This window comes from Typha latifolia, chromosome 4 (genome assembly GCF_019914945.1).
Source record: "Typha latifolia isolate L0001 chromosome 4, TyphaL0001v2, whole genome shotgun sequence".
Lineage (NCBI taxonomy): Eukaryota > Viridiplantae > Streptophyta > Magnoliopsida > Poales > Typhaceae > Typha > Typha latifolia.
In genome coordinates, this window is record NC_133089.1 from 14,914,932 (window position 1) to 14,931,082 (window position 16,151).

Sequence of the window (16,151 nt, forward strand, 5' to 3'; positions counted from 1 at the left end):
AGTATAAAAAATCTCACGTGGGCCCCACAAACCTCGGCACGCTCCAATCACCTTCGTGGTCCAGTAATCTGGCTTTCGCAATTGACCAAAATTACCCCAATGGAACAATCTAGAAGACTAGAAGCCTTGTCCCCGTTCTTATATATTCCTCGCTACCGTTCCTCTGAAACATAGACATTTCTTTCATCTCTTCTCATACTCTCTTCCCCAGATCTCTTCCCGCTCGAGATCCCAACCATGGCGGGCGAGACGGAGACCTTCGCGTTCCAAGCCGAGATAAACCAACTCCTCAGTCTAATTATCAACACCTTTTACTCCAACAAGGAGATCTTTCTCCGTGAGATCATCAGCAACTCCTCAGATGTAAGTAACTCCCTTATGATCTCTTCTCCCTTAAACTTCTGCATATCCTCTTCTTTGTTTTCTCTGATCTTCGAAACCCTAACAGGCATTGGACAAGATCCGCTTTGAGAGCCTCACCGACAAGAGCAAGCTCGATGCCCAGCCCGAGCTCTTCATCCACATCGTCCCCGACAAGGCATCGAACACCGTATCCATTATTGACAGCGGTGTTGGTATGACTAAGTCGGATCTCGTGAATAATCTCGGGACCATTGCTCGATCTGGGACTAAGGAGTTCATGGAGGCGCTCGCTGCTGGTGCTGACGTTAGTATGATTGGCCAGTTTGGTGTTGGGTTTTACTCTGCCTATCTTGTGGCTGAGAGGGTCGTGGTAACTACCAAGCACAACGATGATGAGCAGTATGTGTGGGAATCGCAGGCCGGAGGGTCTTTCACGGTGACCAGGGATACCTCAGGGGAAAATCTTGGCAGGGGGACCAAGATCACGCTTTTCCTCAAGGATGATCAGGTATCAGAAATGAAAACATCAAAATTTTACGCTCATTATATCTGCTGTAGTTTCTTTGAGTTTATTAAGCAGTTACGAGAAGTAGTATACTAGTATATGTCGTCTGTGTAGTCTTTTAAATAGATAGCTTGAATTGTCTCAATGCTCTTACTGTTCGAGTTTCTAATGAACATATGCTAGAAATAGAAGGTAAATATTTACCGGTATATTACTATAGACATTCTGATCTTGATAAAAGCGGACTGCCTTTTTACCTTGAGACCTTGATTCGACTTTAGGCTAATTGTCGTGAAAACAGTTTTTACTGTATTCTGTCTGTAGCTATTTGTTTATAACGCTAACCAGTTCTTTGATATGCATTAGCGGATAATGCTTTGTTTTTAACTAATTCTATTTTTCATTTTCAACCCTAATTTATCTGGCTGTTTTAATCAAGTTTGTGCTTTGCTTGTAACCAAGTTGCTCAGTTCCATCGAATTATCTCCTTTCATAATGTTCAGAGTAATCCTATACAAGTATACGGTACTTATGATTCTGACCTCTCATATCAAACTATCAATCCAATGCAACATTAGAGTACATTGCACCTGAGTGTAACTGGTCCTATTTCTGAAATTATTTGGAGTTTGTTCATGTGGTTAATTTGTTCAACTGCCGGTAAATGTGAACAGATTTTTGTGGTTTGATGCTCTGGTATCTTGATGTATATGGAACGTCTGAAATGCCACATACATATGGATCCCAACTCAATTCTTTTATACTTGAAATGGGGTAATTTGGGGGAACACCGGATTACTTGTTAGAGATCTATGATTGTGTCCCTGAGTTATTTTTTAGCTTAGACAGAATACTAAAGGAAAAAGGATCAGTTGGACCATATCCTTGGTGGGCCAATATGCAGTTTTTGCCTTTCCAGTATTGGCTGTACAGTGAGAAATAATAATATGTTCTGTTCGCTTTGTGGTGCCATAGCTCACCTTTCTAGAGCTGTGCCTTTGTTCTTAGCCACATGTTAATGTCTCAGAAAATGTAAAAATATTTTGTGACTGAAAATAGAGATCACTTTTTGAGGTAGTGACTCATATAATGAGACTGGTTGATTCTTGTGATCTCTATTACATCTTTTTAATTTTGCTTGTTTTCAGTATGATCATATTTTCACAAAGTGCATTTATGGATTAGTAGGCTTGCCTTAGAAATAATGTGATTCTTTCCTGATTCCACCTAGACAGTTTGTAGATGATAATGTCAAATTTGAACTTATTTCCAAGGTGTATAAAAGATCATTGCTAGCTTAAATAATGAAAGTCTCATTCATTTAGTCAGGTGATCATGTTTAGGATAACATTGTATTGCATGTCATTTGATATTAAGTCCTCTCTTCATATCTTTGTGTTTGTGTAATGATAGTTCATTCTTTTATTGAATCTATTGATGGTTTTGTTTCTTGGAGTGTACATGTAATTCATTGCTGAAGATGATTCCTCCCTCCCACCCACTAGCCATTCTCCCTCTTACCCACCTCTTGATGGCTGTTACATCATTTGATCAGTTTTTTCCCCAAAACAGCTGTTTGTAATCTTTTTACTAGGTTTCATCAAAATTCTGCTTCTTAGATCTAGTCTGAAACTTCTTGTGAACTCGGTTTATTACTTATTAAGTTTTTTTCCTTTGTATGTCATAGTTTCTATATTCATTTGCATGAAATTTGTTTTCTTAAAGCCACTGTGAAATCTTATTCTGCTGGAAAGGAGTTTATAGGATCTGGGTGGATTTATTATATTTACTACAGAATTTGATGAGTTTGAGTTCAGAATTGCAGATGAACTGGATTATGATGAGAACCTGATAGTATCACATCCATAAACTATGTCCTCAAATAGAAGATCTAACTTACTGAATGCAGTCCTGTTCTAAACCAAATAACAAAAAACTGATGGAATTGAGATACAAAAGTTATTAATACTGTGAAAGTTCAGGACCTGAATATATTAAATCTCATGAAAACTTGGTTCCAATTTTATAGTAAAAATGGTGTAATGAGGATGTTGATTATGTGTGGAATTTTCGTTCAAAGCAGAAAAAGTAATGCATTTTCTTTCTTGGCTTGTATTTGGAATTTGCGGTACTCTTTGGTTATTTTTTACACCTTTCTTTTATTATTAGAAGAGAAGAGAAGCAAAAATAAGCCCACAATTACTTTTGGAAATTACATGAAGTATATTCTCTTGCTGACTATCAAACAATCTTGTTACATTTGTCTGTCTGATATTGTTGCAGTTGGAATACCTTGAGGAGCGTCGTCTGAAGGATTTGGTCAAGAAGCATTCTGAGTTCATCAGCTACCCCATCTCATTGTGGACTGAGAAGACCACCGAGAAGGAGATCTCTGATGATGATGAGGAGGAGGACAAGAAAGAAGCTGAGGAAGGGAAGGTTGAGGATGTTGATGAAGAGAAAGAAGAGAAGGAGAAGAAAAAGAAGAAGATTAAGGAAGTCTCACATGAATGGTCTGTGATGAACAAGCAGAAGCCAATCTGGATGAGGAAGCCCGAAGAAATCACCAAGGAAGAGTATGCTGCTTTCTACAAGAGCCTCACCAATGACTGGGAGGAACACCTATCTGTCAAGCACTTCTCTGTAGAGGGACAGCTTGAGTTCAGGGCAGTCCTCTTTGTCCCTAAGAGGGCTCCCTTTGACCTCTTTGATACAAGGAAGAAGCTCAACAACATCAAGCTTTATGTGCGCCGTGTTTTCATCATGGATAACTGTGAGGAAGTGATCCCAGAGTACTTGAGCTTTATAAAGGGAATCGTGGACTCTGAGGACCTTCCTCTCAACATATCCAGAGAGACGCTCCAGCAGAACAAGATCCTTAAGGTCATTCGCAAAAACCTTGTCAAGAAGTGCATTGAGCTATTCTTTGAAATTGCTGAGAACAAGGAGGATTACGACAAGTTTTATGAGGCATTCTCAAAGAACCTCAAGCTTGGTATTCACGAGGATTCTCAGAACAGGACTAAGCTAGCAGAGCTGCTGAGATATCACTCTACAAAGAGTGGTGATGAGTTGACCAGCCTCAAGGACTATGTGACAAGGATGAAGGAGGGCCAGAATGAGATTTACTACATCACTGGTGAGAGCAAGAAGGCCGTGGAGAACTCTCCCTTCCTTGAGAAGCTGAAGAAGAAGGGCTATGAGGTCCTTTACATGGTAGATGCAATTGATGAGTATTCCGTGGGTCAGTTGAAGGAGTTTGAGGGGAAGAAGTTGGTGTCTGCTACTAAGGAGGGATTGAAGCTTGACGAGAGTGAAGATGAGAAGAAGAAACAGGAGGCCCTTAAGGAGAAGTTTGAAGGGCTGTGCAAAGTCATCAAGGAAGTGTTGGGAGACAAGGTGGAGAAGGTTGTGGTGTCAGACCGTGTGGTCGACTCTCCTTGCTGTTTGGTCACTGGGGAGTATGGATGGACAGCCAACATGGAGAGAATCATGAAAGCGCAAGCATTGAGGGACTCAAGCATGGCTGGTTACATGTCAAGCAAGAAGACAATGGAGATCAACCCTGAAAACCCAATCATGGATGAACTGCGGAAACGAGCGGATGCAGACAAGAACGACAAATCAGTGAAGGACCTCGTGATGCTGCTATTTGAAACTGCCCTCCTCACCTCTGGCTTCAGCCTTGAGGACCCCAACACTTTTGGCAGCAGGATCCACCGCATGCTGAAACTGGGCCTCAGCATTGAGGAAGATGAAAACCCCGATGCAGACACCGACATGCCTTCTCTTGAAGAAGCTGATGCCGGGGAGAGCAAGATGGAGGAGGTAGACTAAGATATCTAAGTCTTACTAAGAAGTTGGCAGGGTTCTTAATTTAAGTGTTTCTTTAAACGTTTTACGTAGCCTTCCTTTTACTGTCTGGTTCTATTATCCCCCCGTCTATTTTGCAGACATATACATCACTTAGCTAGATTTTCACCATCTTTTTATGTAAGGTTTTCTTCAAAGTTATGCATGACTTGTTATTCCACATCAGGATGGTTTTATGCCCAAAGTTCATATTTTCACTCGCGTTCTGCTGAGTATGAGTTGTATCTCCGGTGGATATTTCTGTTTTCCGTTTTTTAAAGGACAAATGTACGTATTAATTAATTGCTAGAGGATCAAAAGGAGCAGAAAATGAATTAAAATTTTTGCATTCGTGTAGACGATTCATCTGATAAAGCCCAGATACAAAATTGAATCAGGTCGGATTTGATACCACCGGATTTTAAGTCTAGGAATAGAGCTACTTCTAGCCTACTACTTTTTTATTATCAATCAGCAATCCATATCTATTGCTGCACCAGTACACCGCAGAATGCTACTTCCACGTTTCTTTACTCTCCTCTAGCTATGGGTGTGAATTATAAAAATAAATAAAATATAGTGTGTAATTTGTAAAATTCCCTTCTTTTATATTTCCTTTGTTTGGTTGGTTTGGAATCAAAGGGAACGCTTGTTTCTTCTTCTTCTTCTTCTACTGGTACTGTTGCAAGAGGAGAGCTTTTGAACATTTGGAGTACACAAGCTCACGTGGGTGGTGGCCGCCGTTTGCACCGCTATCGTGGTCATCTCTCTCGGTCGAGCGTTTCCTCCGTTACCTTGGAAAGGCATGTCTTTTTTTTCCCTTCCTAGTGCTGACTGTGTTTTTGATGAAATGCCTGAGTGGGATGAAGTGGTCTTACGACACAAACACTGCCTCTTGATGAAATGCACGAGTGACATGATTATTTTCCCCTTTTGATTAAGAACTGATTTGAACTTGGTCCTGGGAGCTAGTACCTTATAACTTGGGATCCTTTCATCATGTTTATAAGGTTTTGTAACGATGGTGGCCATGGCTGAACATGGTAGTATCAGAGTTTTTTTCTGACTAACTGCAAACAGATTAGAGAGGAGTTTGTGGAAAAAAAAAATCAATTTTATTTTTATTTCCCCCCCAAAAAGCTCAAAGCGGTCTGATTGCATATACTTGGAATCATCTACTTAAAGGAGGTCATATGCATCGGTGTCAGATTCACTATCATTAATCAGAACTGCAATTTGATATGAAATTTACCATTCAGGCTGATAAGTATACCATCATTTCCTCTAGCTTTTCCTTGTAATCTTTGAATGATGAAACTTGTCCTGGTCTATCCGTATTATATGTAGTAACTATGAACATATTTTCACATTTTATGGCATCAAATGGCTAAATTGTTGGTTAACAGACATTATAGCATAAAAGAAAGAACTAATTCCACTGCTTATCCATCCTAACTGCCTCACACTGAAGTGATTTGAGTAAGTTAAATATAAAATACTTATGTCCTTGAGATGTTTAAACATGCAACTGAAGATTGAGATTATGTTATGTAACTAGAAGCGTTCTAATTATAAATATAGTGTAACATTTTCTTGGAAACTTACCTTGTCTCTGTCATGATTTAAGCCAAGCCATTTTGTTCACTTTTACTAAACTTAATAACAAAGTAAGAGTTGAAAATTCAAGTATCTGCTTTCTATATATAAAGTGATGTTCCTGATCAAGAATCAAGGCAGATAGCTGTAGGATGATAACATTGTATTAATTGGAAGACCAACTTGGAAAAAGGTTACTGGTTCCTTCCCTTATCATGCAAGTAGGCAACACCAATACTCATTGATAGCCATATGCTATCTTTTGTATTATCTAGTGTCACAATATTAAAGATCTTGATTCTTGTAGAGTTACTGATTAGCATATTAGGTGATTTTAGTAGTCTTGAGTTGCTATATTTCAGGGCAAAGTTCCTCTCTCATCCCTGGAAGCATTACATCAACTACACATTTTTCATCTTTTGCTAGCTGTTGTCAATGTAGTGTTTTGTACCTGTACTATGGTTCTAGGCGGAGCAAAGGTATGATGTGAGCTGCATTCTCTGTTCTTCAATTTGGGTGTGGGAATGATCAATTTTGTCCTTCAGCAACAAATTTCATTAATCTTTTTGCAGTATATGTAGATTAGAAAATGGAAGCATCGGGAGGAAGAGGTAAGGAAAGACAAATTTGAAACAAGAAAAATGTACAGTGCTCCTACGTTACTAAATTTGTTAGAATGTTAACTTATTGCAAACATTTATTAGACGGTTTCACTAAATAACTACAGCATGTGTTCTTTTCTCCAACATCAAAGGATGGAAGCATGACACAACACCATATTCATAACGAATTTATCAAGGACAGTGTCATGGGATTATGGAGAAAGTCTATTGTTATAAACAGGATGGCAGAGTTATAAGAAGTTAAATTACATAAAAGCATGAGTCAATGACATGTTGGGGTGGTCACTTATCTCTCTAGCGGGTTCTGCTGTCATTCAGTTGGTGGGCAAACATTTCTGCTATGTTTGTGTACTAAATCTATGATACTTGATATTCAACAAAAAAATTGTTTTGGTGCTGTTTTTCGGGTCAATACCTTGTTGTGAAGTTAGCAGCCAACTATTAGTGATGATTTTTTTTTTCTTTGATCTTTGTAAGTAACACGTGGCTATCATGTTTTACTTCTTTCATGTGTTTAAATGTAGAAAGTCTTTTTACCATGGTTTGAATTCTTTTATCCATCAGTATGCCATGATGGGTACTTTGGGACGACTTTCTCATCCCCAGAGTTGCTACTGGTTAATGTTTCTCTTTAGTCTTTTTAAGGATACCACTTCCTTTATGAAACTTATTTGTAATAGTAAGATTAATTTCTTCGACAATGTTATTGTTCAAGTCCTCTGCAGCTATAGCACACTTCCTCTTTGTGCTGCAGTCACTCAGGTGAGATCGTGGATCAGTTTCTCCCAGCTTCTTGCATTTCTTTTCTCCATATAATTATATCCTTTTGTTGGACTTGATCAATGAAGATGGGTGACTTGTTCAAAGAAGTGATATTTGCTGCACAACTGCGATTGACCCTGCATGGCTGGGCCGAGGATGCTAGAAAGCGAAAGAGGTCAGATGGTATTCCTTTAATTCTGAAGATATTCAGTCCCAAGAACAAGAAGCAAGAATCGCCAGGTACTGGAGTTGAGGTGCTGATAGAGGGATTACTTGCATCACAAATGGAAAATTCAGAATTAGAAGCTGTACAGCGATGCGGAACGGATCTGGAAGAGGGTCTTTAGTATCATCCCTCACCCTTAGTATTATCAGATTAAGATGTATGTGAGCAGCTAAAGGAAAGAGCTTCAGTGAATCAAGTCCCAGAATTTGAGAAAATAAGTGATCAGATGTCCTACGTATACGTGGAGTAGTTGCAGATAAGGCCAATATGGAAGTGTCTTCCTGGGAGCAGTTACAAGCTTATGGCTAAATAGTCCTTGTGCAACCATGGGTGTAAGCTAGTCTTCTCTCTACCCTGCATTGGTGGGAGTCTCTTGTAATATTATGCCTTATTTCCCTTCTCAAAGAACCTCAAAATTATTGGCCATGACTATGCTTGTATATATATATATGTATACATAGAACATTTATTCACAAGGCATCTTTCATTGTGCTGCATTTTGGCAAACTTATTGTGAATTTACATAAAAAGCACGATTCCTTGTCCAATGCCATGATAAAAGCAATATACTAAAGACATGTCTTGAGATGACTGTTTCCTTTGTATGAAGGAGATAAGATGAGATGGTATGAAAATTTTTGATTAAGATTACTGATTTCAAGGAGTAGCTCCTCAAAGGTTGAAGGTGTCAGAAGGAGAATATTCAATAAAGACTTACAAGAGAAATAGACAGCAAAGTTGATAGCCATTATACCTATGGAATATGTGGTTCAAGATTTTCAACCATGTTAACTAATGGTATTCCAAATGCATTTTTCTTCTAATGAGATCTAAGCGATCATTGAGCAAGAGACACAGTTTGTTTTGTGTACTGAATCTACTTAGAAGCTTGTATCCGACCTGGCACCAAAAATCATTATAAAGTATCATGAAGTTTTTAAATTTTAATTCAGTCACATACTAATATCATTGAATCATCAAATTGTAATAGTGCATATTCACTCTCAAATTCTACCTGCAATATGCAAAGCAAGAGAAATTGGGAAGCTCTACGGTGACAGCTCTATTTAACACTAACAGCAACTTGAAGTGCTTCAACATAGTAAGTACATCAAAGCATAATTTTGCAAGTACCAGTTTCAGAAACACAAGTGTTGCTTTATAATGTGGTAAGGAAGATAGTCTTCCTGCTCTTTCCTACTTCAAGGATTCTGGATTACATAAGATACAGAAAAGAAAGGCCATCCCAAAGGAAGGGATGGAAGTTTATATGTATATGGAGTACGCCCATAATGTCCTGCAAATTCTTCCAGAACACACTGCTAAAATTGAGTTTTAGTTGCTGCTTGCACTACGAGTCTCTAGAGAGTACTACCCAATCTTGCTTCCAGTGCTGCTGTACATGAACAGAACGTCGAAACATCTCTTTTGTTACAGGAAGCAAGAATCTCATTGACTACATTGATGAATGGTTAGCCGGACAGTAACAAACAGACAATATAAGTATTTAACTACTCCAGCCCTTAAATTTGATCTTAATAACCTTTGTCTTCATGCTTGGTGCGCTAGTTGGCAGTGTTGTCGATTCCAAATTGGCCACCACAGATGTTTGCACACGAGAATCAGCTGGATTGAGCTTCCTGTATGCTTTCCTCCTCTTATATGTTATTGGAAACATAGAGCCTTCTCTTATGTCCTGGGAGACGGCCATATGGACAGATGGCACTTTTAGGGCATTGCTAGGATCTCTACTCCTGAGCTCTGATTGATCTGGAAATTTAGTGAAAGATGGATATGTGTTCCCACAAAAAGTTGGAATCTTTGAAACTGCTTTAGGAACTGTTGGACAGACCAATGTCATCTGCCTTTGGTCTTGATGAGTCTCATGTGTACGAATGTAGGAGCTTGCAGAACTTTCATATAGTAAACTACCTGGCTTGCAAGGGTTTGGCTGAAGGTTCATTTGATAGGGAAACTCTCCAGTTGTGGTAGCTTCACTGTGATACATCCTCAATTCCTCTCTCGATTTTATTTTTCTATGGATGTTCCGAGAACTTTTAAGTATTCCAGAACCAGCTTTTGGAAATTTCACCCTTTGTTGGACATCTAGATGTGGAGTTGCATACTCATTTATATCTCTGTCTGTCTGAATCACATATGGTGAATTCTCACCAAAATCCTGCTCATCCCACAAAGAAGCAAATTGCGGAATGGAAAATCTAGGTGTGCGTATACTCAATAGATCAGCAGTGGTTTGTTCTGGTGGAGTATGCATCATTCGTGCTCTTTCTACTCGAAGAGAATCACCTTTCGACTTTATCTTCAGTACACCTTTAGGTAGCCGCTTACACAGTTCCCATGACTCATTGGGAAAAGACAGCAGATCATGATTATTCAATGAGTTCATTTCAACTGGCTTAATTTTAAGAACCCCTTTTGCTTTGTTCTTTGCCTTCGCTGCCCTTGCACCTAAAACACCCATTGAATCATCAGTCTTTACCATGGAATCCAAATATTTTGTTTTCTTCAACAATGGAGCAGTTGCAACTATTTCGTTGACCTTGTTTGGTATATCTTCCTCTGTGGGAAATGCATTGAGATCAACTAGAATGACAGGCTTCTCAAATCTTCTGTTGTTCCAAATACTACCGTTTCCCTCAGAACTGATGTTTGGTTGACAATTATTCCATGGCCTTTTCATGTTGGCAAATTTCCGAACCATGTTCTCGTGATATGATTCTAAAGAATGATAATAGCCCCGTCTTTGTAAGAATAATAAAGCTTCTCTTGATTGAGTGACCTCCGGAGAGTAAAATCCACCCTTCATTCTATGAAAGAATATGCCCAATGGACTTCCAAAATACAAAATATCACCATTAAGCAACTCTTTTACTGTAAGACAGAATGTCTGCTGATCCATATCCGGAAGGTAGGCTGTGAGGAAGAATCTTTCTTCCTCTGTTAAACAGAAATTCCAAGTTTCCAAAGAGAGTATTTCCTTCAAATCTGGCAGTTCATAAAGATCATACGGAACATTGCAAAGCTGACCTCCGAACATGATGTGCTCACAACCCAGCTCTGCAAGTTCGCAGTTGTCAGAATCATATCCAAAAGAGTCTCCTCGGAGTAATGTATCATCTTGTGCAAGCTCATCAAATCTATGGATGTGAGTACTTTCTCCAGCCTGGTTATTAGTTCCAGGCCCCCGAGGCCTGATCTTAATAATACCCATCGGCACAAGGGGGCCAATTGGAATCTCAATTTATCATATGAGAACTTGAATCTTTTGGTGTGAAACTTCAGTTCCGACCAAGAAGATAGCTGACAAGGAAGAAATCAGATAGATTTAAAAGTTATAATCTGTAAAAGTTAAAAACAGACAATAGTATGAAGATTAAATTGTAAGCATAGAAAAAATCTTCTGAATGCACCAATGTAATTCCCAAACTTTACAGCTGAGAGTGGCTTCCATGAAATAAAGTTAGACAATAATATGGAAAAATAATTCTGATAAGACAGTTAAACCATGGACTCTTCTCTATTGTTCAACTATGACTAAAAGGGGTGCTCATTTTGTAAATTAACAATTGCAAATAATCAAAGATGAACTAGAATGCTGCATTAACTGCATAACCTACTCAAATTGCAGTCTATCCTACCCTACAAGATGGAAAAATTCTTGTATTGCATCCAACAGCTTCCAGCACTTGAAAATTTCAACCGTTTTCAAGAGCAGAAGGCTTTTCCCTTAATTCAGAATTTGAACTGATTTGTTTTGCAACCTCGATCAAGAGTTGCACTAAAAGGCAACACAACATAAGTTGGGAAGACGAATGAAGCACAAAAAAAAGGAGAGATAAAGAAGCAACAAGGTTGAATCATGAATCAATAACAACGAACAAGAAACCCAGATAGGTCATCATCCAGAAGTCAGGAATCCAAACCCAGAATACCAAACTACTGCACTACCACCACAGAAAGAGGAAAATAAACAAACCCAAATCCCTAAAACCATCATCTCCTCCCCTCTCTGTGCCCCATATCAGCAGATCAGGCAAATCAACCAAGACCCACTTAGGATTCAAGGCTCCCCATAAGAAAAAACCTAAACTTTAACCGAAATTTCCTCTAAACAACCGTCAAATTAGCAGTATCCTCTCCATTCACGGAGAGAGAGAGAGAGAGAGAGAGAGAGAGAGAGAGAGAGAGAGAGAAAGAGAGAGAAGAAGAAGAATCGGGGTTTTACCTTGCAATGGGGAGCAACGGTGGGTTAGAGATTCGAGCTGGCAAGGGAGAAACAAAGGATCGATGGAACTCCCTGTTCTCATTATTTTGCAAGCATACATCTCTCACTTCTTTCTCTCTCCTCCACTCCACTGTACACCAGATGGTTTAATGAGAACAAAAAAGAAACAGAAAAAGAAATTCACATTTAACAGTGCAGACAACAGAACCATCCATCCATCCATCCATCCATCTACTTCTCTCACTCTGTTCTTGTGCTGGTTTTGTTTTTAAACTTTTAACTTAGTAAAATAAAGTTGGTTCATTTCTTATTCTATGAGTTGAACAATCCACCTGTCTACTCCTCCACAGTCTATCCACTGATCTCTAACTAGACTCCAATCCAGAGATGGAACAAATTGATAGCTATGCCTGCACAATGCTTCTAACTGCAGATGAGTGGAGTAAACCAAAAGCTTTTACCTCAACCTATATAATAGTGTTAGTGTTCATCTCAGACTCTTTTGCTTAAAGATTATATTCCATAAAATTGAGGGGAAAAAAATAAATGTCAACTTTTATGGCAAGCTTCGATAAAAGTACTTTGAAAACTTACTCAAAGGAGAGTTTAGAATCTGACCTCTATTATACTACTAGAGGCCAAACTTAGCACTATAAAATTTCACCTAATTACAACAGGATAAAATATTTTTTCTCTTTGTATTAAAAAAACAAGAACAAATTTAGAGCTTTCCAGTTCGTATAGAGCCACTGGAGCAGCAACTTGGAACAGAATAAATCCTTGAGCCATTGACCCATTAACAATCCTTGGGTTTGCTTTCTGGCTTCAATCGATCTCTCCCAGGAGCAAATCTATTGCATTAATTACAGTACGTAGCTCCTTTCCAATTGCCAATTGCCGATTACTATGGTTATTGAAGGACATGAAAATGATCTTTGAGCTGCTCTTTTGGCTCAAATCTAACATCTCAAATGGTTCACTTTCAGATGACCAAGCTTAATAATTGCTCGGCTATCTAATCAGATCATACCAGACATTATTAATTCATTATCTAACTTAATATCATTGCTAATTTCTTTATGAAGTCATTGTTCAAACATCATTAGCCCACTTTTATTTTCTAATTATTAGTATCTATTCTAGCGCGATTTGGTGAGCAGCACATCCGCGCATATCTAACATTTGTGTATGATTATCTAACATAAAGATGGAACAAACTCTTTCAAACTGGTAGATATATTGTTATTTTAGGTCAGTGAATAAGATACATCATCAAACTTAATCGTTAATTAGTTGAATGCATGCAGGTACATATGAGACAATTGTGAATCTAAATGCCGACAAGACCATGTTCTCCCATGGTCATTTCTCAATTTTGTCAGGCTGGAGTTATGTCTCCCATAATGCATCTAGTATGTATGAAGTATAATTGATATTAATCATATTATGTTGTTCTTCTGCGTCTAAAATCAAGAATGATTTAAGAACTTGGCCAAATGAAATGGAGCGATTGGCTGATAAGTTTCAGTGCAGCAGATAGTTAGGTTTGCATTAGCTTCTCCTTTCTTCTTCCTTTGCTCTTAGAGTTTTCTCTTTCCTTCTCTTTTCTCTCCCCTTCCGCCTATAACCCCACCTTATGGTGGTTGAAGCTTGGGAAAGAGAGGAGGTGGGATCTCTTCTTCTTCTTCTTATTCTTCTTCTTCTTCTTTTATGAAGAGAATAGAGTTTTTGTTTCTCCTCTCATCCTCCATGTGAGACATTAGTTGTAAAGATCCAAAGCCCCTTTGTGGCTCTATTGAGACCAGACAATCATCCACGTTGTAAAGATAGCAACAATGGGAAACACCCCCTCATAGCTCGAAGTTAATCCACGTTGGAACACCACACCACCGATAATATCATCGCGGTTGCTATGACGAGATGAGTGAGAGGTTGGAAATATGCCCTCCTATACCCACACCCCGCTTATCAGATCCACTACGTTAGGGCACGTGCCAAGAAGAGCGAAGTAGGTGACCAAGAATAGAGGAGGAGAGAGGTAGCTGTGGCGGTGCAACTAAAGCAATAGCACAATAGATGGGAAATGGACACCAATGGAGGAACAGAGGAGGGTGAGGATAGAGAAAGAAGAAGGGAGGAAACTATAAGAAGATGACAAGAAGGGGACCCTCGGGCAAAGGGGATGAACTGATGAATAGGCTAGTGTACATTCACATAGCTTTTTCTCTCACGACCCAACGGGAGGTATGATCAAGGATGTGGAGAGAGAGAGAGAGAGAGAGAGAGAGAGAGAGAGAGAGAGAGAGAGAGAGGAAGAAATAGAAACGGGCTAGGAGAGGGGAAAGGGAGCATGTCATGTCACCAGCGATGGCAAGGAAGTCCCTCATACTAAGGGGAGAAAAGAAATAAAACCTTAGTAGAGTTCTTTGTTAGGGTCGTCGGCTCGGTATTTAGTCCGACTTGCATCAACTTGCATGATATTGTGTCTTATTGTTGACTCTCTCATTTTTACCTATTTCCTATGTCTCTCTTATTTTATATGTAGATTGAGTCTGATCCATTAGTTTCTAATAACAGAGTTCTGGTTGGAGAGATTGGATAAGTTTGTCAGTTAGTGCCAAATACAAAAAGGAAATTGTAGTTATTTACTTCTAATATTGCTCTGTTTCCAATTAGAACAACCACCCACAACTTTAAAATAATCGTTTTAAATGCTAGCTATGAGTACAATGTTCAAACATGGAGGTTAAGACTATACATGAGAAGAAGATGTTCAGTATTAGTAAGAGTAAAATGAAATATACGGTGGTTATATCGATAACACTGAATACTACCATGGATGTCTGCGAGGAAATACCTCTATTAGATGGATTGGGATTGGATGATCCTAATTGCAAGCCCTTCTAATCCTTCTAATCCTACGTTTGCGTGATCAGAATCATTGTATAGGTGTAAAAAAAAATTATCTGAAGATGCACTTAGACTAACTCCAGATGAGGCATCGAATCTCCACCCATATAGGAGTTAAAAACAAATTGAACAATGACTAAATTGTGGTAAAATTATACCATATCTACTTAGTATAAATAGATATTTGAATCGAATATTAAAACATATATTTTTTTTCATCTAAATGCGTAAGAATTTAATTATGCTCTCCTCCTCCCCCTTCCCTCGCCTCACCATCGGCAGCATCGGGGGCATCGTCCACGAACCTTGAGGAGGAGCTTCTGCCTATGGCGACTGAGAAAAGGAAGGTGAAGGCGGCCATGGGTAGTGAAAGTGAGGGCAACCAAAGCCAAGGGCGGTGAGGTTGAGGGTAGCCACGGGCAGTGAGGGCAAGGGTGGTCAAGGACGACGGTGTGGTGCGAGCAAGGTCATGCATGGTGAAGGAATCAGATCAGACAGAGGAGGGGGGTGGTGAGGGCAAGGCAGTGCGGGCGAGCATAAGGGTGAGAGCAGTGAGAGCGAGGGTTGAAGTGATGTGTTCACCTTCCGACGAGCCAAGTTGGCCATCTCGCCACTTGTGAAGGCCCTCGGTTGCTGCGCCACCGAGAAGGCCATGTACGTCGGCAAGGAAGGCGGGGGTTTGGGGAGGAGATGGTAGTTTGTAATTTAATTATTTTATTAGTTATGGCTAAATTAATGAACTCATTATCTTATTAAGGGTATAGTTGGTCATTATGCATTTTTCATCATCACCGTTACTTATTTCACTTTGCCTCAAAGTTTAGGGTGACATTGTAACCTAAAAAAGTTTAGGAGTATAGTTTAGGGAGTGTCAGCGTAATTAATCCATAGGAAAAAAAAATTCAACCCCTTGCCTTGACAAACCTTGGTTAAGTGGGGAAGTTATTGGGTAACTTTTGGAGTCCGTATAGCTTCTTCCTTAAATTACGGCATGTCGTAACCAGTTGGCTCATCAAGAGCCGTCCAAGTACTGGAAAACCGCGTGACCGTTCCTTATGATTCGGAACC

The 16,151-nt window shown here is 39.2% G+C and overlaps 3 protein-coding genes across 3 annotated transcripts; 2 read left to right on the plus strand and 1 right to left on the minus strand.

The window, feature by feature from the left end:
• Positions 1-98: 98 nt before the first annotated feature.
• Positions 99-4,901, plus strand: LOC140785678 (heat shock protein 81-3). The gene is made up of 3 exons (XM_073133638.1): positions 99-363; positions 449-871; positions 3,152-4,901. Exons 1-3 carry the CDS (start codon positions 238-240, stop codon positions 4,703-4,705), a joined length of 2,103 nt encoding a protein of 700 aa, XP_072989739.1. The 5' UTR covers positions 99-237; the 3' UTR covers positions 4,706-4,901.
• A 148-nt stretch (positions 4,902-5,049) lies between these two features.
• Positions 5,050-8,407, plus strand: LOC140785679 (MLO protein homolog 1-like). Its single transcript, XM_073133640.1, has 4 exons — positions 5,050-6,795; positions 6,889-6,927; positions 7,655-7,701; positions 7,788-8,407. The coding sequence occupies exons 2-4, from the start codon at positions 6,906-6,908 to the stop codon at positions 8,046-8,048; spliced, it is 330 nt and encodes a 109-aa protein (XP_072989741.1). The 5' UTR covers positions 5,050-6,795; positions 6,889-6,905; the 3' UTR covers positions 8,049-8,407.
• Positions 8,408-9,064: 657 nt separating this feature from the next.
• On the minus strand, positions 9,065-12,637 carry LOC140787446 (uncharacterized). The gene is made up of 2 exons (XM_073136362.1): positions 12,174-12,637; positions 9,065-11,248 (listed from the first exon to the last, which is right to left on the minus strand). Exon 2 carries the CDS (start codon positions 11,157-11,159, stop codon positions 9,435-9,437), a length of 1,725 nt encoding a protein of 574 aa, XP_072992463.1. The 5' UTR covers positions 11,160-11,248; positions 12,174-12,637; the 3' UTR covers positions 9,065-9,434.
• Positions 12,638-16,151: the final 3,514 nt, after the last annotated feature.